Raw genomic sequence first — 22254 nt, forward strand, 5'->3', positions numbered from 1 at the left:
CCTGCCCATCAAAGTGACCCCCCCTCCAGGGGCAAAGGAGGGGGGAATTTTAATGGAAGGCGTCGCCCTAGAGGCGGTGGAGGCCCCCGCAATACAGGAGACCACGAGTCCTTTTGTGGTTCCTCCTACCAACGTCCCTGAGGGATTACCCGACTGTGCGTCTCCGGAGCGAGTCGAGGGTCGTTTTTCGGAGCATCTTCAGGCCTGGGAGTCCATCACTCTGGAACAATGGGTGCTTCGTATCATCATCGGAGGTTACACCATTCCCTTTATCCGCACCCCCCCCCCCATCAAGGAAAATCCCGAACGTTCCACCCAGTCAACGGGATCAGGCAGCAATAGAGGTCTCAAAGCTGCTAGGAAAAGGAGTCATCCAACCAGTCCCCCCTGACCAGATCGGATTAGGAACTTACTCAAGATTATTTTTGGTGCCAAAAAGAACAGGGGACTTGAGACCCATTCTGGATCTCGGCCGTTTAAACCGCTTTGTAAAGAAGTCCAAGTTCCGAATGGTCACGTTGCAATCCATTTTCCCCTTGCTGGAAAAAGGAGTATGGATGTGCTCCATCAATCTCAAGGATGCCTATTATCACATTAAGATAAACAAGGCTTCCAGGAATCATTTACGCTTCTGGCTGGGAGCCAGTCATTTTCAATTCTGAGCCCTGCCCTTTGGTCTCACCACAGCCCCCAGAGTGTTCACCAAGTGTCTGGCAGTGGTGACAGCTCACCTGAGACGTCTAGGATTCCAGGTGTTTCCTTATCTAGATGACTGGCTCCTCACCGCCCCCACCAGGCATCTACTTGTTCAAGCCATGAGAGCTACTGTCGAATTGGGCCATCTACTAGGGATTTCGTTCAACTGGGCAAAATCTGTATTGCTGCCATCACAGCGTGTTGCCTTTATCGGTGCAGAGCTAGACTCTGTAGAAATGTGAGCTTTCTTACCGGCAGAGAGAATAAAAGTGTTACAGGCCCAAGTTCTGGCTTTACTACCCCAGGAAAAGGCCCAAGCCAGGATGGATCTTCAGTTGTTGGGATCAATGGCGGCTACCATTCTTCTAGTTCCGCTAGCCAGGTTACACATGTGAATACTTCAGTGGCTCCTTTTGGACCAGTGGTCGTATCAGGAACGTCCCTTGTCCCATCCGATTCACATCACGGAGTGATGCCAGCAGGATCTGCGTTGGTGGCTTCTCTCCAACCTGAATCAAGGGAGATCCTTCAGCCCCCCGTCCCCTATTGCCACAGTAACCACGGACGCCTCCCAGATAGGGTGGGGGGGGCATTATCTGGGCGAGACTGTTCAAGGTACGTGGCAAGACCACGAGGTTCACTTGCATATCAATGTTCTGGAGATGAGAACGGTGCTTCTAGCGTTGCAGGCACTTCACAGCTCTCTTCCCAGGGAAACTATTGCGATTCTTTCTGACAATATGTCGGTTGTCTGGTATCTGAACAAGCAGGGAGGAACCAAGTCCTACCCCCTTTGCAGGGAGGCCATGAGAGTGTGGAATTGGGCGATTGCTTCCCAGCGCTTTCTAGTGGCAACGCACATTCCGGGGAAGTCCCATGTGATAGCAGACAGGCTGAGCAGAGCTATTCTGATGCCTCACGAGTGGTCCCTGAACGATCGAGTGGCTGCTCAGATCTTCTCCAGGTGGGGCCTTCCCTGCTGCGACCTCTTTGCCAGCCCCCTGAATGCGAAGTGCAGCAGTTTTTTCACTCTGACCCCCCCACAGGGGGAGTCACCCAGGGATGCTCTTGTCCACAATTGGCCCTCCGGTCTGCTCTGCGCCTTCCTGCCGGTCCCTCTTCTGCCAAGAGTGATTCAGAAGGCTACCTGCTTGGGAAGCAAGATGATTTTGATCGCGCCACTCTGGTCCCGTCAAGTTTGGTTCCCCTTCCTTCGGAAGTGTGCAGTGGATGGTCCTTGGATTCTGGACCCAGCTCCAGACCTATTGACTCATCAGTCAGGACAGCTCCATCCATCCCTACGAACTCTCAAGCTCGCTGCCTGGCTTCTCCACTTCTGACCTTAGTCAAACAGCATATCCTTACCCCGGAAGTAGTACATATTCTGTCCTCCTCCCACAAGTCTTCTACTAGGAAAATATACTCCAGTAAATGAAAGAGATTTGCAATTTGGGCTCAGCAACGTGATCTTGATCCCCTTACAGCCCCTGTGTCGGCGGTGTTAGATTTCTTAGCAACACTTTTTAGACAGAGTTCGGCTGCCTCCACTATAAAGGTACAGTTGGCAGCAATCTCTAATTATCATATTGCATATGAGCCTTCCCTCATGGGCCATAAGCTGTGTAAAGCCTTTCTGAAAGGAGCCTGGTTGCTTCGCCCTCCAGTTTCGCAACCCGTTTTGCCATGGGATTTAAATGTGGTGCTCAGAGCTTTAACGTTTTCTCCCTTTGAGCCGGCAGCCTCTTGCGAATTGAAATTTTTGTCATGGAAGACTGCCTTTTTGGTAGCCATAACTTCAGCCAGAAGGGTATCAGAGCTTCAAGCCCTTTCTGTTAAACCTCCTTATTTGATTTTTCATAAGGACAGAGTATCTCTGAGACTTAATCCTTCCTTTCTCCCTAAGGTCTCTTCTGCCCTTTGTCTCCACCAGTCTATTGAGCTTCCGGTCTTTTTTCCACGGTTTTCCAACAAAGCGGAATACAAATTTCACCAGTTGGATGTGCATAGACAACTGAGGTTTTATTTAAATAGGACACAGCAGGAGAGGAAATCAGATCAGTTGTCTGTGTACTTTTCGGACAAAAGAATTGGCAGAACTGTAACTAAGGGCACCATAACTAAGTGGATTAGGGACTGCATCTCTTTTATTTATGCATTAGCGGGTAGGCATCTTCCCTTTCCAGTTAAGACGCATTCTACCAGGGCTATGTCAACTTCAGTGGCTTTTCGTGCTAGACTATCCATAGATGAGATATGTGCAGCGGCTACTTGGACTTCTCCACATACCTTTATTTCTCATTACAAACTGGATTTGGCATCTAGAGGTCGGGCTTCCTTTGGTTCCACAGTGCTCAGGAGTGTTTTCCAGTGAGCCTCCCAGGATTTAGGTGCTAGGGACACTGTCCCGTCAGTAATGAATGTAGGTGAGAGAGGATCGCATTACATCTTTTAGTTATGTACTTACCATAACGATAGATGTATGTGATCCATCTTGCCTACATTCTTACATACCCACCCTCCTTCCCCCTATTTGTTGGACTTTGAGGAAACTTGTATTCTGATCCCTCTGAGGATATTATTTTTTCTCCCCTCTTACATATATATCCTTGTGGTGTGGTGTATGTGGGAAGATATTATTGGGGCAAACAAGATCTGGGGGTTTGGGCGTGGTGCATCCTGGGATACAGGGTTAGCCCAGCCAATGAGAGACTTCGTGCTAGTTATAGCGGCCGAGTCGGAGCCGATTCTCGGCTCCGAGCCCGTCAGTAATGAATGTAGGCGAGATGGATCACATACATCTATCGTTATGGTAAGTACATAACTAAAAGTTTTCCACCCTAATATCCAGGGTACTTCTGAAGATTCAGAAGGAATCCCCAAAGATCATTGTAGTGGCTCCCTTCTGTCCCAAGCAACTGTGGTTCTCCCTGCTTTTGGAAATGGCCAGGCACAATTACCGCAAACTTCCTCATTGACCAGATTTACTCACACAACAACAGGTCTGTTTGATACACCCCAACATCAGTCAACTTCAGTTGACTTCCTGGATGATAAGGACTTAATTCCTTTTAGGCACCTATTTGTTGCGGACAATGCAGCAGGTACTAATGGAGACAAGAAAGTTTATTAGTAGGAAATCTATATTAGCAAATGGAAAACATTTTCTAGTTGGTGCCAACAACATAACCAGCACCCATTCAGGGCTAGTTGTTCTCTGGTTTTACAATATTTTGAGTGAGTTACTATATTATGAACTTTTTTATTCCTCTGTTAAAGTTAATTTATCATCCAGTTCAATATGTCTGCCCATGGATCTTCCTCTTGCAGTACATCCTCATGTCAAAATCATTTTTAAATGGGTTTTGCAGAAGAGGCCTCCAAGTAAACTGGTGGCTCCCCTTTGGGATCTTAGTTTTATGTTAAAGAAGTTAACATTTGCTCTGTTTGAACCAGCTAACCTGCCTGACTTGAGATTCTTAACACAGAGAACAGATTTACTGATTGCTCTGACCTCGGGAGGAAGAGTATCCCATATCCCAGTTGTAAGCTCTTATGTTGTAGCAGCTATATCTCATTTTCCAAATAGACAGGGTTACTTTCTTTCTAATCCTTCTTTTATGTTTAAAATGGTATCACAAAGAATTTTTTTAACTGATAGCTGACCATTAGCGAGTTGAAGCTTGGACATTCGAAACTTGAGAATTCAAGTTTTGTCCACCAGTAGGGTAACATAGGTAGATACAGAGTTGTGTGTATGTATGTGTGTATATATATGTATATATATATATATATATATATATATATATATATATATATGTGTGTGTGTGTGTGTGTGTGTGTGTGTGTGTATATATATATATATATATATATATATATATATATATATATATATATATATATATATATATATATATATATATATATATATATATATATATATATATATATATATATATATATATATATATATATATATATATATATAAATATATATATATATACACATACATACACACACACGCACACACATACATAGAATAATGCACGTGTGTGTGGGCCTACTTCAAATGATTGAAGTTTTCGAACGTCAGTCATCAGATCGTTGAAGACCACAGGATCGAAGTTCTGAAGCATTGAACATCAAAAAAAAATAAATAAATCTAAAAAGAAAAAGTCATTGTTTACGTTTTTGCAAGTTTGCACTACAGTGAAAAGAACGGTAAATTTCCCGTTCCGTGCTGTATGGTGATCTGCATTCAGGACATTCAGTGTTTCGGAAGTCCGGTCATCTGGTCTTTGATGTGATGATCAATGTTCTGAAACTTCAGTCATTTGAAGCAGACGCATTTGTGGAGCTGTATATATTTAGATACATATAGAAATATATGTATGTATGTATATCGATCTACTTCTGTATCCCAAAAGCTCACATTACCGAACACCAGAAAACTGAGATCAAAAATATGAAGCAACAATATACCGAACATACGGAATACTGACTCCCAAAATACCAAAAATAACAAACCAAACAGAAACCTACCACCCTACACCACAAAACACAAACCAAAACATACAAACTAAACATGCTGCTGACTTCTCTAGAATTAAGCAGGAGGGGCAAGCCCCCTCTGCACCCCCCCATTTGGGGAGCTGCGCTCCCCACACACCCTGCAAATTTAATATACTAACTCCATGATTGCACTACAGTGGAGGAAAGGCAATTTTCCCAATCCCCGCTGTACAGCAATCTCCGTAGCATACATCCAAACACTTTCAAACATAAGTACTGCTCTCTTCCCTACAAACCTGCATACTACCAACACAAACACATCCACCACTACTCATTTATCCCAGCACCGCAAACAACATTCACAGAACATACTGACACATACACGACTCCCACACTCAGCAATAACATCTGTCTTTAAAAACTTTAAAAAACAAAAACTTCAAAAAGACCTTCAACAGCACACCTTATGTGCGCCACGTTCATTACCTAAAATGCACCACGTCTTAAAGGGGATACAGCACCACTCACTCGGAACACAATACCTTCCTTCACAAATTCGGTATTCTGCACTTTTAGGATTTTCAGTATTCAGTCTTCTGGTTTTCAGTAATGTGAGCTTTCTCGATATAGAAGTAGACCCATATGTATATATACATATACATTCATATTTATATGTGTTTGTCTGTATGTGTATATACATATATATATATATATATATATATATATATATATATATATATATATATATATATAAAATGTAAATGTGTATATATGTATACAAACACACACAGTTTTGGAATTTGGATGTACATTGTTCTGCCTTTATTAGGGGTAAGGAGGAAGTGGGAGAGGGGAGAATGGTGTTATAGAAGAACTTTGAAGCATAAAACACTTGCAGATAAACATAAAAGCAGCTGATATTTTTGGATCAGATATACACACCTGCTGGTCTGTAGCTAGATTAATTGTATCATATCCCTGTGACAGTATTTTAGAAATATTTGGTTTTATGTTTTTTCTTCCATAGCTCATACTAAAGAGAAGGAATTGCCCAGTAGTGAATTATGGGTTGATTCAGTTTCATTCCAATCTGCATTTATCTCCAGCTGGGAGCAGCCAATTCAAGATACAGACAGTACAGAAAAAAATGAAGGAATTCTAATACCAGAAGTCAGATTTGTAACAAAGGTTGCACAGCAGGTAGGTTAATAGTATGAATATATCCTTGTGCAGTAAGTGAAAAAGCAACTTAAGTTACTGTTTCTTCTTTCCTCAAGTTGATGGCAGTTACATATTTACTGAGTCAAGATCAAAAATTGCGGATATAAAATTTGTTTGTAAAAAATCATATAATTTGATTTATTTTGTAGAGCTTGTATGTGTTGGCCAAAAAGCCAAAGTAAACTATATTTTCACTTAGCCTACACAAGTGCATTCTGAATGAAATTGCATGCAGCAGGCTGTAATTGAGAAGACATATATAAATACATACAGTAACACATACAATGGACATATATTTATTTCACATTAGACAGGTTATTCTACCTACATATTACAGTTTACCTTATCTGTAATTTTCAGCAGCTGAATGATTTCTTATTGCGCAAGTTCCTATTGCACTGTAGGATTCTCACATGAATAAGGATCTAGTTAGTATAATATTGTACATTCATTGCCATCTATGTATTGTTAATGTCTAGAATCTGAACTCTCTCTCATTTATTTCCACCAAAAGAGTTATCTGTCTCATATCTTGTCAGCGTCCAACTTCCCTGAGACTATTGCCAGAGTTCGAATCTCACTGCCCTGAGGGAAGAAGCTGTTTCTGATCCTGGAGGTTCTACAGTGCACACTGCGGTATCTTCTACCAGACGACAAGCATGTATTAAGTGATAATTCAATAAAGGTGTTAAAAATAAATAATCCAATGTCAATTTTCATTCATTCCTCAGCAATAGGGTTCAGACACGACTTGGCCATTTTTTTTTTTATACAGCTCGTGGCCACTAGAAAACTTGAGCTCCTTCCTTCCCCATAATGCTCTGTTACCTAACATACCTCGGATCTCATTCTTTCACGTATGGACTTGGTCGCTGTGAGCTCAGTTTGTTCAATGACAGAGAAAAGTTTTTTGGGGGGCGAGAAGGGGGCTATTATCTTAATAATTTTCTTACTTTTTATGTAGCTTACTATATTTACCTCCCTACTTGTACACTAGTATAATTCTTTGATACCATTGTGGGTAAATCTTTTCTTCTATCCCCTTTTACACTGTTAGTGTATTTCTTCGATACCATTGTTTGTATCTCCTTTCCTTTTTTTTCCTATCGTTTAAATAAAAAAGAAAGTTTCTCTTTCTCTACAAAAAAAAAAAAAAAGTCAGAAAAAAACCTCCAGTTTTAAAAAGTGCCAGAAATGTTATAAGTTGCCACTTTTTGATGCACACGCCCTGTGCATTTAGTGTCTAGGCCCCAAACACCTTCAAAAGTATTGTGATATTTGTAAATCTCTTAATCCTCAGGCGATACTGGACTGCAAAAACAAACTCATTTTATATGTTCTGCTTCCTTCTACTTTCTCAGAGGCTGTGTCTGGGGCTCAGCCCCCCTCCATTGATGTTGGAGTATTTAAAAAAGCCTTCGGATTCATCAGGCTCTTCACCCCTTCCTTGGATCCCGATGGTAGAACCTCTATGCAAGAAACATAAAAAGTCTAATCCGAAACCTGCTCCTTCTCCAGAGCCAGCATCAGACGCCAGATCTGCTTCCTCTGATCCTGTACTCTGATCAGAAGCCATTATCTTGGACTAGATACTCTTCTTCCTTAGATCTTGTACCCTCAGGGTCCCATTACCATTCCTTGAATCTTGCCGGCATTCCAAGTCTCCATCTGTGGCCTTGTCATTTCATTCTTCCAGAAGCCTGACTGATGTCAGTGTGGATAGAATGATGAGGAAGTTTCTCTCGGCACAGATTCAGATGTTCTTCTGGCTCCTACTCCTTCAGTCAAGAAGCCCTCACTAGCACTACACCACCTATCTTGGCTCCTTTTCTGATCCGACCCATGGTTTCAGAGCCCTTGGATCCGGGTTTAATGGGACCATTTGAGTCAGATCTGAAGATCATAGTATCTTTGTCTCCAAGGCCTTCTTTGAGTCCACTGGCTCTGAGTGGGTCAGTGCCAGATGACCCTTGGAGCCAAAGCATTCCTGTGGGGATCTGAGGTATTAGAGTCTACTCTGATGTTGTTAGATCAGTCTCTGTCCCTTGGAGCTTTGGCATTGGATAGCTCAGCTCTGACCTCTGCTTCAGGTGGACTGCCTTTGAGGCAAGGGGGAGTTGATGAGGCAGAGGTGTGGTTTCTCAGCTCCATTGACTTACTTCTCCCCAGAGCATTCTACCTTTGAGGTGGTGGACAGAGTTTTTTGCTTCAGCAGGCTGGACAGTTCCTTCCCCCTTGGATCTTCATTTTAGATCTCATACATCTCTGCTCCTTTCCTTGAACTGTATCACTCTACTCTGCAGGGACAGCCAGCACAAAGTCTCCAGGCTACCCAGTAGGGCATTATCATTTCTTCCAATACTTCTCAGGAACATCCCACCAAAGAAGTTCCTAGGAAGAGAAAGTGCAAGAGGAGGCACTCTGACTCCCCTCAGGACTTGGTCTCTGGAGATACGATTTTGATGAGGGGGAATGGGGTCCCCAAGATCACCACCCAATGACATCTCCTTTGGAGACACCCTACATTTCCTTAAGCAGAGGGGTGGTCAGTCTACTGATAACCCTTTCCAAGAGGAATCAGTATTCCTGGAAACCTTTGGTTCTGGTCCTTCTACCTCCTGCGGGACTCTGCCTATTGATGAGCTCATTGACTTGATGTCTACTCGGGTATGGAAAGAACCAGACACCGTTGAGCCGATTCTCAAGAAACCAGACTGGATTCTGGCACCACCTAAAGGAAGGGAGTTTTGGAGCAAGGGAATACCAGTAGATGCCATGGTCGTGGCACCTTCGGAACAGAGTTCTTCTGTCCATCTCTCTAACAGGGAGTCAAGGTTGTTGGACAGATTTGTGAAGTGTGTTTATGCTTCAGTGCCGTTTGCACTCAGATCACTGAATTACTTGGCACACTTCACTAGATTGCGGAGGAATTTGATTAAGGAACTCTCCAAATCCCTCACTAGGACTAGTATTTCTCAGGCTCAGACTTCTGTGGCCTCATAGTTGGCTACCCTGCAATTGATCACAAATTCTTCCATGAGGCTCATTTCACATGCAGCTGCAGGTACCTCAGGGGTAAGCGAGTTCAGGCATTTCCATTAGGAGACATACCTGGATGTGCATGTGTGATTTTGCTGAGCCCTTCAAGTCCTCATTCATCACTGCACTTTTTGATGGCAGTTTATTGTTTGGCCCAGAGGTAAAGGACACACTCTTCAGGTGTGAGAAAGATGGAAAGACTCTCTCTGCAGTGGGCATACATTTTTTAACCCCTCAAAGAACCTTCTCTAGGAGTTAGAGGTTGTTGAAAGACATGGTTCAGAAGGTCACAGGGTCCTTTCCAAGATACACATAAAGATAATTCCCCCGGGGGGGGGGTGAGTCAAACAGAAGACGCTCGTAAAGACGGGGGTCCAGAGATTTGATTACATTACCAGCACCAAAAGAAGAATTCTTGGAAGAAGAGTTTTTCACATCAGATGGACAAGGACTACAAGAGACGACTGACCTCCAACTGACTGTTGATAATGCATGCAACTTTTGCAATGTTCATAATATTTCAGGTATTTCTTTTTCTGAATTACAACTATCAATGTTAAGCAAGGGTTTAAATTTTGTACCGGGTACAGGGACAGATTTATGTACTGTAATACCTGAGCTGCTATACTTTGCATGGAAGGTAATGCTGAAGCAAATGTTTAATGATACCAACAGTGTTCAAAACACCTCGTGTATTGAAGCAACCTAGCACTTTTTCACCTACTTTAAATCCTGCACTGTTGTTTGTTAAATCATGTGAACATGAAATTGAACAGTATATACAGAATACACATAGATCTATGTATTTTAATTTAGACCAACCACATAGAAATGCACTGCAAGAGCTAAAGAATAATACCAACTATGATGCCCGTGCCCTGGCCCAGCAATCAAGGAGCCTCAATTCTCACCACTAACACCAGAGAGGGCATCTCATATAAGAGGAAAGGATAACAAATACACACAGTAAAGTACAATTTCCCTTAATTGCACACAGAGATCACAATCAGTCTGGGGCTGGTTTCTCCCTTGCTCTCCAGGTCCCCAGTAAGACTCCCCACTAGCACAGCTATAGGGTCCAGATCTCAGCCTAGCTGGCAAGCTGACGCCCAATACCCTCTCTGTCCAACCAGTGCTTCGTGTCCCTGCCCAAGTAGCTGACACACACACACTTTGAGATAAGTATTGATACAACTTCACAGACACTCCTGGGAAAGGCTGACACAGATTCTCCAGCTGTGCCCCTTTACCCAGACTATACGGTAGTAATTACTGCCACTACCAGCTAATAATTATTAGCTACCCAAAGGCCCTTAAAAGGGTGCCCAGTTATTACTGTGCAATATTATTTTCGAGTTGCTAAGTGTGACTAATCAGGCAAGGCTTATTAGAGTGACCTTGTACAATAAACTCTATAAATATGCAATATACTCTAGAACTTAACTTATCTCTACACAAACCAGCCACATGTAAAAGGTTTTTAAAATATTTAATAATAAATAATTAAAACACAAGACAATACTACTACACCACAGTGTGCTATTCAAGAGTTCAGAGATCACACAGAAACTTAAAATAATTCAGAAGGAAAGTTCTGATATAACAGAAAAACACTTAGTCTTATCTTTATAATTCTAGCTATTTCTACAAGAAAACATACTTCTAAGATTAAGACAACAGACAGAGTGCTGATGAGATGGATGTCAAGACAAAAATGCTTAATAATCTCTGGTTCTCACTGTTTAAATTGAAACTGCAGTTCTGCTAAACATTACATCATCTTTTACGCCTTTCTGGTTCCCAGGCTACACAGAAACTGCATTTTACTTTCTTTTATACTTAGAGCAATAAAGAATAAAGGACATTCCACATGTAAATTCTGGTCATTAACTTTAGCCTTAAAACAATAGGCAGGAAGCCTTCATGTAGCCTGGCCAGTGCTGAATCGTAAACTTCAAAGGCAGTCATGAATTCATTTTAATTTCTAAGGACCAACAACAAATGCTCGACTTAGCTTTCTTTACATTAGATGGCAATGTTGCTACAATCTTGAAGTTCATCATTTTTCAGTATTTCTTTCATTTAAGAAAACAAGCCTGTGTTTTACATTTATATTTACAAATGCCAGAATTATGCATCAATTTCTATTTGATTATGCTGGCAGCCTTCACCCTTCTCTACCAGTCTTCACCCCCCCCCCCCAGAGAACGCAGGCTAGTTTTTCAAGTGACCCTTGAGAACTGCCACTTGAGAGGGTTAGGTCTATCTCGGTGTACCTCACCCCATTCTCTGTCTTGAGGGCCCATCTGCATTGGTATTGCTAATCCCATTGCGGTGCTGCACTGACATATATGCTTGCAACCCCAGGCTCCATCTTAGCAACTTGGCATTTTGCTGACTGGCTCTGTTTAACCATGTTAGGGGGTTATGAACTGTCATTACAGTGAATTTACTTCCATACAGATAAGGTTGAAATTTCTGCAATGCCCACACTATGGCTAGACATTCCTTTTCTACAGCTGCATAGCATTCCTCCCTGGGTTGGAGCCTGTGACTGAGATAAACCATTGGGTGTGCTTCCCCCTCTGAAGAAATCTGGCTAAATACAGCCCCCACCCCATGGTTCGAAGCATCCACTTGCACAACAAATTCTTTGCTGTAATCTGGACTGGCTAACACAGAGGGACCTCCCAAAGTTTCTTTAAGCTTCTGGAATGCCTGCTCACATGCTGGGGTCCACACTACCTTATCTGGCCTGTTCTTCCTTGTCAGGTCTGTGAGGGGAGCAGCTATGGTACAATAACTGGGGACAAACTTTCTGTAGTACCCTGCTGTCCCTAAAAATGCCCTCACCTGCTTTTTAGTAACAGGTGCAGGCCATGCCTGAATGGCTTCCACATGGGAAGGTTTTGGCCTTATCTTACCACTCCCCGTGCTCTGTCCTAGGTAGGAGACCTCTGCCATACCCACCTGACATTTGCTCGGCTTAATGGTCAACCCTGCCATCTGTAATCACCTCCCTGACATGCTGAAGGTGCTCTGGCCGGGAATGGCTGTAGATGGCAATATCATCTAGGTAAGTAAGGGCAAACCCTCCTGCTCCTGCTAGGATATTATCTACCAGCCTCTGGAAAGTCGCTGGGGCATTTTTCATCCCAAAGGGCATCTTTGTGAACTCATACAAGCCAAAATGAGTCACAAAAGCTCACTTCTCTCTAGCACTGGGAGTCAAGGACACCTGCCAGTAACCCTTGGTAAGATCAGTGGTTGTAAGATACTTAACCCCAACCAGCTGCCTCTAGGGCCTCATCTCTCCTAGGCATGGGGTAAACATCTGTCTCAGTGTGACTATTTAATTTCCTGTAGTCTACACAGAACCTGGTGCTGCCATCCTACTTTGGCACTAGCACCACTGGGGAGACCCAAGGACTGTTGGACTCTTGAATCACCCCGAGTTCCAACATCTCCTGTACCTCCTCCCTCAGAGTCTGTCGGACTCTCTCAGGCACCCTATAAGGGGCCTGCCTAATAGGCCATTGGGGTCCTGTATCCACCTAGTGCTGTACCAGGTGGATGCACCTTGATTTCCCAGTGAGCATGTCCCCAAATTTCTGCAACACTGCTCAGATTTCCCAAACCTGGGTAGGAGATAACTGCTGGGATATTGCTACCCCTTCCACCAAGGTGTCAGCCCGAGCCTCACTGAGGAGATCAGTCCCCATATCTCCCTCAGACTCCTCCTACAATCCACTGCAAAAGCTCAGCACAAGGGCCTCTCTATCATGGTAAGGTTTCATCATGTTAATTTGGTACAATTTCTGCCCCTGCAGTCTGCCTAGCACTTCCACCATGTAGTTAACATCACTTACCTTTCTTACCATCTTGTAGGGTCCCTCCCAAGCTGCTTGCAGTTTATGTCTGACAGGAATAAGAACCATTATTTGCTGCCCCACAGCATACTCTCTAGCTCGAGCATTCCTGTCATACCACACCTTTTTCTGTTGTTGGGCTTCTTCCAGGTTCTTCTGGGCCAAGCTCCCCATGAGTTCCCTGAGCCTTGTCCTGAGGTTTAGGATGTATGCCACAACAGACTCCTTGTGAGGTTCACACTCACCTTCCCACTCTTCTCGAATTAAATCTAGAGGTCCCCTCACCCTATGCCCATACAGCAACGCAAAGGGTGAAAAAAACGGTGGATTCCAGGGGAACCTGTCTGTAATCAAACAACAGATGGGGCAGATATTTGTCCCACTCCATCTTAAACTGATCTGCAAATGCCCGTAGCATGGACTTGATTGTAGAGTTTAACCTCTCAACAAGACCATTAGTCTGGGGATGGTAAGGGGTGGTCGTCATGTGCTTCACCCCACAGGACTTCCACAGACAAGCCAGCAGGTCTGACATGAAATTGGCACCTCTGTCGGACAGTATTTCTTTTGGGAAACCTACCCTGCTGAAAATCTGTAACAAAGCATTTGCCACCTTCTCTGCCTCAATGGAGGACAAAGCCACTGCCTCAGGGTATCATGTAGCATAATCCACTATCACTAGGATATACTTTTACCCTGTGGAACTTGGGGTATTCAGAGGACCCACAATATTTTATTTATTTATTTTATTTTATTTTACATTTGTTGACCGAGCTAGTCTAGCTGGATGCATGTCCATTTTCAGTAGAGGCCCGGGGAGAAAAGCTCCATGTTGAGTAGAACAAGCCATTAACAAATGATATACAAACTAACATTATAGAATAAAAAACACCAAAATTAAGTGCAATCATGAAAAAGTATACAGAAGAATACAGCAAAATAGAAGGAAATAACAATTAGTTGTATACAAAAACAGAGCATAACATTTTTTTTTTTTTTGGTATAAGGCATGGCCAGAGCAATAAACCTAGATGAAATATTGATATCTAAGTGGAGACTTCAGTAAAAAGTTATATCCTGAGCAGAGTTAGAAGAGAAGGCTATTTAAACCAGGAGGTTGTAGGTGGGAGGAAGCAGCAGTTAGTCAGGGATAGAACAGGAGCATAACCAGTGAGTCATGAGATGAAGCTTAAGCTTCTTTTTGAAAAGAGTATGAGAGCAGAGAGTTGTAAGTTCAGAGGGAAGAGCATTCCAAAGTCTACCAATGGAATTGCAGCAGAGGGAGTCTCCTGCCAAATTGTTGGATCTGCAGGTGTTAATCAGAAATTTGTTGGAAGAGCGTAGGTTTTTTGGATTTTGGTAGAGGGTAAGGAGGCTTGCAAGAATAGGAGTATTGGAGGATTGGTGTAGGGTTTTGTGGGCAATAGTAAGCTGAGAAAAATGAAGATGGTGTAGAAACTCTAACCAGTCAAGTTGTTTAAGATTTAGACAGTGATGAGTTTGATAAGGAGAGACAGCAGCAAATCTAGCAATATTATTATAGGATACAGTCAGCTTGTTAATGTTGGCTTTAGAAAGGTTTGTATAAATGGGTGAGGCATAGAGTAATGTAGAGATTAGATGTGTTCTGGCTATAGCAGTCCTGGCTGTTGGAGTAAGAAAGGGTTTGATTCTATAGAGGGATCCAAGTTTCTTGTTGATTGTTTTTATTGTACTGTTAATATGTGTGTCAAAGTTGAGGTTGTTGTCTATAGTTATTCCTAGGAGTTTGGTTGTGAGGTCTGGAGAGATAACAGTACCATCTTTAGATGCAAGTGTAAAATGGATGGGGGTGGACTTACAGGTTGGGGAGAAGAGTAGAAGTTTAGTTTTCTTTGGATTTAGAAGGAGGCAACGTTTTGTAAACCATTGTTCAACAGTATTAAATGCATTCTGGGTGATGTTCTGCAGGTCGATTTGAGAAGTAGCTGAGCAGATAATAGTGGAGTCATCTGCATACTGAATGCAGGCAGTATGTGGAATTGCTGACTGAAGATCATTAATAAAGATAGAAAATAGGAGAGGGCCTAATATGGAGCCCTGAGGTACACCCACGGAGATAGGTAAGAGATTAGAGAGATTATTGTGCCAAAGCACTGCTTGTTTTCTGTGATCGAGGTAGGATTTGAACCAGTTGATGGTTAATGGATCTAGCGAAAGTGATTTCATAATATGCAAGAGCAGCTGATGATGAACCATGTCAAAGGCTTTGGATAAATCAACGAAAATTGCAGAGGAAAGAAGGCCATTGATACGTTTGTTGTTAATAGAATCTGTAAATGATAGCAGGGCAGTGGTGGTACTGTGGTAGGGTCTAAAACCGTGTTGACAGTTTGCCAGTAGTTTATTTTGGAGAAGGTGGTGTAGAAGTTGCTTCTGTATACATTTTTCCATAATTTTTGCCAGAGGTGAAAGTAAGGCTATAGGACGAAAGTTGGAGTATTCACTAGAGTTCCCACCTTTATGTAGAGGAATAATGTAAGAAATTTTCTAGATGGATGGGATATATCCTTCACTGATAGTTCTATTAATAAGAATGGATATGGGGTAGGCAATGGGTCTGGCAGCAATTTGAAGGTATTCTGCTGGGAGTTGGTCAGCAGAAGGGGTGGAAGGTTTCAGTTTTAGTAGAAGAGAGCTTATAGTAGAAGTAGGGACTGGTTGAAATTGAAAGGATGGAGGAGGATTTAAAGGTGCGTTAGGCAGATTTGATGCGTCTGGTGAAAGATGGCTAGCAAGAGATTGGATGGTGTTGGTAAAGAATGAATTAAAGGAGTTAGCAGTTTGAATGGGATTGTCTGGGTTAGAGCCTAGAGGGTTAGGGGTGGTAGACTGACCTGGGTGCAGAAGTTTGTTAATGCTGTTCCAAAACATTTGAGGCTTATTAAGATGGGTTTGCTGTATTTGAAGGTAGTAGTTCTTTTTATCTAGCACTATGGCTATTTTAGTATTGTTTCTTAGTTGTTTAAAATTTAAGTGATCTAGTGGGTTTTTAGTAGCATGCCATTTAGCCCAGGCTTTGTTTCTCAGATGGATTTTATGCCTAGTAGTATTTGAGAGCCAGGGTGCTGGTTTAGATTTGCATCTGATAGAGCGTAATGGGGCATGGTGGTTCAGGATGGATAAGAATGTGGTATTAAAATAGGCTACTGCTTCATCAAGTGGAAGATATTTTAGTATTGTTTCTTAGTTGTTTAAAATTTAAGTGATCTAGTGGGTTTTTAGTAGCACGCCATTTAGCCCAGGCTTTGTTTCTCAGATGGATTTTATGCCTAGTAGTATTTGAGAGCCAGGGTGCTGATTTAGATTTGCATCTAATAGAGCGTAATGGGGCATGGTGGTTCAGGATGGATAAGAATGTGGTATTAAAATAGGCCACTGCTTCATCAAGTGGAAGATATTTTAGTATTGTTTCTTAGTTAAAGCACTCAGAAATATGAGGGATGTTGCGAAGCGAGCTTAAACAGTCTCAGAAATGAACCTGTCACAAAATGCAAGCGATCCACAAATGTTAAGACTCCACAGATTTATTGTTCCAGAAACAAACTTTGGATAAGCGCTTTCACTACAAATAGCTTCATCAGATCCTTTTCATAGTAACTAAAGCAGGACCTTACACATATATAGCAAATAAACCAATTAAAACAATTAAACAATTAACATCATTATAATTAAAGAAAACTATTGTATTTAAAGTGATATGTTTAAAAAAGCGCATAAATTTATCCTAGGCACTTTTAAAAATATTACATAGAATAATTTAACAAACTTGATAAAAACTATACTTATAAAATATATGTATAGTAACTATACAAAAATATATATGCTAAAACAATTGTACTCAGTAGGTACAATGTATAGATATGCATGTCTAAGTATTACATATATGCATATAGTCTTATATGTATTATGCATGCAAACTTAGATATTACTATATTATGTATAAGGCATGAAAGTCATTTCACATTCCTCCGCTGTCTTAATTTGGGTTTTATGGAGGCTATTTCATTGAGCCCAGACCCTTTATCAGCTCTTAACATAACTATCCATTCACTTTCCTTACTTTCTGTGAGGTTCCTGATATCTCCACCCCTATTACTAGGAGTCACAACCGCAAGAATTCTAAACAAAAAACTGTGTGATTCCCCAAATAATGTTATGTGCTTGGCCAATGCATTGTGGCTCGATCTTTTCCTGATGTGATATAAATGCTCACGTATCCTGTCTCTGAAGGTACGATTCATCTTACCCACATAAAAAGACAGGCATACCTGGCATACTGCTAAATACACCACATTGATGCTCATACAATCAGCATCTGCATTGGTTCTAAATATAGTTTTTAAATCAGGGTGAAAAAAAGTTATATTAGTGTCTATGAAGGAGCAGAAATTACAATGGCCACAAGGCTTGGTATGTCCATATCCCCTAGCTCCAATTTCAGATTTAGTGGAACATAATATTCTCTTCAAGTTCTTCTTATTCCTGAATAAAAAACGTGGCCTGTCACCCACGATCTCTTTCAGGTCACTATCAACCTGCAGGATATCCCAATGTTTTGTGATAATCCCCCTTATTTCAAGATAATCCGAACAGAAGGGTGTTGTAAATTTGACATATCTATCAAAGTTATTCTCTTTAGTTATCCCATTAATACTATGGGGTCCAAAATAAGGTGTAGCTATAGATGAACATAATTCATTGGCTTCTGCCAAATGTACCATTATTTCATTTGTATGGTATCCTCTGTCTATCAACCTTCCCTTCAGGTCATCCATTTCTGACATAAAACCTTCATCAGTGGGATTCAACCTGGAAGCTCTGATTGCTTGACCTTTCATAACATTCTTGAAAACAAAAGGTGGGTGCATACTCGATCTCAGGAGTAAAGAATTACTGTAACAAGCTTTGCGGTATACACCAGTATTTATAAAACCATTAGCTAGTCTCTCCACAAATATATCCAAAAATTCTATTTTATGAGTAGAAAATTGCATTGTGAATTTGAAGCAATTTGTCAAGTTATTCATTACAAGGAACATTGATTCTAGTTCATCTATACTCCCATTCCAAATAATAAACAAATCATCGACAAAACGTCGATAAAAAACAACATGCTTTCTAAATAGGGTTTCAGAAAAGATAACATGTTCTTCCCAATGGGCTAAAACCATATTGGCGTAGCTATTGGCACAAGGCGTGCCCATTGCTACGCCATCTAGTTGTCTATAAGTGACATCCTTGAACATAAATAAATTATTCTCCAAAACAAGTTCTAAGAAATGAACTACAAGGTCTATGGATACTGTGGTATAATCACTGTGTTCTTTTAAATAATCAGTTATATAAGCAAGTCCTAGGTTGTTGGGAATAACCGTAAATAATGATTGTACATCAAAGGTGGCAAACAAAAATGTATCAGTACTGTGAAATTGCTTGATGTTCTCATATAACTCAACTAGAAACTGTTTTGAGTCTTTTAATACAAATTTATTGTTGTTCAATACCCTTCTTAGATATTTCTCCGTATAAACGGATAAATGCTCAGTAACCCACCCACGGCCTGAAACTATTGGTCTCATGGGTGGTTTATGAGCGTCCTTGTGTATTTTAGGTAGACCATTTATAATGGGAATCACAGGTATTTTAATGACTAGATAATCATATAGATCTTTATCTGTTAGTCTGCTCCTATGGATATCAAGTAAAGTATCCTTGACGTATCTAATTATATCCTGTACTGCCTCTGTAGAAATGGGTTCATAATAGATGTCATTAAGCATGCACTCCATAGACGTCTTATAACTCTGTGTCCATCACAACTACTCGACCACCCTTGTCGGCTGGTCTGATGGTGATGGTTGTATCATTCTGTAGTTTCATGAGACTAATTCTTTCCTTGTATGTCAGATTGTCCTTCATTCTAGCCCCATTTTTGGTGTTACCATTACCATGATATTTATGTATCTCATCCTCTGTTAATTTCGAGAATGCCTCTATGAGTGGGTGTTGTATGGGTACAAAATCACTTAGGTTTTTAAAAGGAAACTCTCTTGTGTTATCTGTCCCATTATTCTCTCCTTTATGCAAATACTTCAACATTACATTCCTACAGAATATTTTTAAATCTATAACAGTGTCAGCCAGTCTACTCTTGCTCCTAGGTATAAAGTTAAGTCCTTTACTCAATAAATTAATATCATCTGAAGTCAGCGTAACACTAGATAGATTATAAACTAATTTCTGCTGTTCCACATTTTCTTTAGAGTGTGATGGGGTTGTGGTTCCCCTGAGTATTTCCTCTTCTGCCTCCCCCTGCTCATGGACCGCGTTCTCCGTGGTCCCTTCTCTAATCGAATTGGGAGGGGAAAAGAAATATCAGTGTTATTCAATTTATCTGGGTGACCTTTCGTTGTTTTTGGTCTGACTACTGTCTCAGAGCCTTGTTTAGTTATGTCAGGTTTGCTTTTAATTATCTGTATCTCAGGATATAAATTACTATTGGATTCCATACAGGGATGCATCAAATGTATAATGTCAGTAGAATCTGTATTTAAACAAGCTGACTGAGCAGAATTGCTCTTACTGAGCTCATTCCCTATAGACTTATCAGGTACTGGACTCTGTCTAGCCTGATTCAAATGTAATTGCTCAGGATTCGATGCTAGAGTAACAACACTGTTATGCATACTATCATTGATTATATCATCACTAGAGGTAGTTAAAACCTCTTCAAATCTAGTATTTCTATCAACCTGTCGTGGAACAGGTAGCCTTTCAACAATAGTTTCATTCACATTCTTAGTCTCAATATTCAACATATTTTGTCCATTTCTAGGCCACATGAAAACGTGACCTAATTTAAAATCGTTAATGTCCCTGACAGCCTTGTGTCTCTTTTGTTGTAAAAGTTTACGCTCAAAGGCAGAAATGCCATCCAGAAGATTTTCAAAAAGAGGTTCAACAAGAGTAACAGGAAATTCCTTATAGATTATTCGTTGCACTCTATTTATGTTGGTAGTTAAAACAGCCTCTTCTGGTAAAAAGAAGTCTACGAGGAGCTGTAAATATTTACCGCTTACCTCTATATTAAGTTTTTGCCACTTCACAAGCAATTCAGGGTATTCCCGTCCTTGACTGGGCATATTAAAGACTCGTAACCCACGAGGAATAATTTTCTTATCCAGACAGAACTGGAAATGATTTCTCTGTGCCTGAAGACGTTTTAATTTTAAAAAGTCCTTCTCCATCTCCTCAAACAGCTTATGCAGCCTCTCCATGTCGTCAGTCGTATTAGTGACATCATCAATAGCAGACAAGCTCTCAAAATGTAGCGTGGCAAATTCAGAGTCCATGAGATATTGTTTAAACCTTTTCTGAAGCACGCTGTTCCCTTGGTCTTCACCTCTCTGGGTATAATCTAATTCTATGTCAGCCATAGCAAAAAGAAGTCTGTAATATAATGTAACTCGCTCCGGATAACAGTGGTAGATTTCCTTACAGCAGATGGCAATGTTGGTACAATCTTGAAGTTCAGCATTTTAGAGTGTTTTCTTTCATTTAAAAAACAAGCCTGTATTTTACATTTATATTTACAAATGCCAGAATTATGTATCAAATTTTATTTGACTAAGCTGTCAGCCTTCATCCTTCTCTACCAGTCTTCACACCAGCATAGTTACAAAATCTGCTGATAAGGGTGGTGCTGTTGTACTTAGCAAGGAGTTTTATACACGCAGATAGATTTGCTGTTAGCTGACAAATTGTCTTTTTTCAGCTGTCACCACTAATGGTGAATTCTTACATACAAAAAGTGCACAAATCTTTACTTAACATGGAAAAAACTGGTTTGATAGACCATGAGCAGCTGACATTTTTATATATACAACATTCCACTATCCCAGTCTTTAAAGCCATAGCAAAAATTCATAAGGATCTTAAAACACCACCTATGAGACCTATAGTTTCGGGTAGGAGTTGGGTAACAGAAAATATTTCTATTTGGTTAGAATGTACTCTCAGACCGGTGTTACAAACCTTCCCCAGAATTTTGAAAGATACTGCTACATTTCTGGAATCATTAGGTGTTTATTTACAAGAGAACAGTGACATTTCCTATATGTTTGTTACCCTAGATGTAGAAAATTTGTTCACTGTCATAAAAAATCAATATGGTATTACTGCCATAGAAGAAATACTGAATAAGAAGGTGAATACTCATATAAATGAAAATATACAGTACGGTTATGTTCCTTATTAAGGCTAGTATTAGAAAACAATGTTTTTCTTTGCCAAAGTATTACTGCCAGAGACAAGGTATAGCTATAGGTACGCCTTATGCGAACACATATGCTAGCCTAGTCCTGGCATACTGGGAAGATGTGGTGATATTTGAGGCAGCACATGATTGGAAAGACAAACATCTTTTATAATAATTTGTGGACGATGTTTTCTTTTTGTGGGGGGGGGGGGTACCACATCAGAAGTAACATCCTTTAAGTATTATTCTGCTACCAGCTTCTTCAGATTCTCATTGAATTATTCCAGTTCAGTTATTGAATAATTGGATGTTAGTATTACTAAGAAAGAAAATGGGGAGGTAGAGACATCACTATATAGGAAGCCTTGCTGGACCAACAGCATGCACCCTAGGCATGTATTCCAACACATAATCAAGGGACAAGTCTGTAGAATATCCAGACTTTGTACGAATGAAAATTCCTTTATACAGGAATTGGACTCTCTAAAGAATAATTTTCAAACACTAGGTTATAGCAAAAATCTACTGAAAAAGGAAATGGATAACAGCAGCCTCTATAGAAAACAAAGTGCAAAACCATGGTTACATAGAGGTAAAAAATGGCCTAATAAGGTAGATAC

The 22254-nt window shown here is 40.9% G+C and overlaps 1 protein-coding gene across 1 annotated transcript in view; it reads left to right on the forward strand.

Annotated features, from left to right (window-relative positions):
* The window catches only part of TDRD5 (tudor domain containing 5), a 2447201-nt gene that overhangs the window by 2212361 nt on the left and 212586 nt on the right, over positions 1–22254 (forward strand). Inside the window, exon 8 of the mRNA XM_044085919.1 lies at positions 6234–6406. Coding sequence (XP_043941854.1) covers positions 6234–6406 — 173 coding nt within the window. The remainder of the gene's footprint in view (positions 1–6233; positions 6407–22254) is intronic.

This window comes from Protopterus annectens, chromosome 10.part0 (assembly GCF_019279795.1).
Source record: "Protopterus annectens isolate FY-2018-M chromosome 10.part0, PAN1.0, whole genome shotgun sequence".
In the NCBI taxonomy this organism is placed as follows: domain Eukaryota; kingdom Metazoa; phylum Chordata; order Ceratodontiformes; family Protopteridae; genus Protopterus; species Protopterus annectens.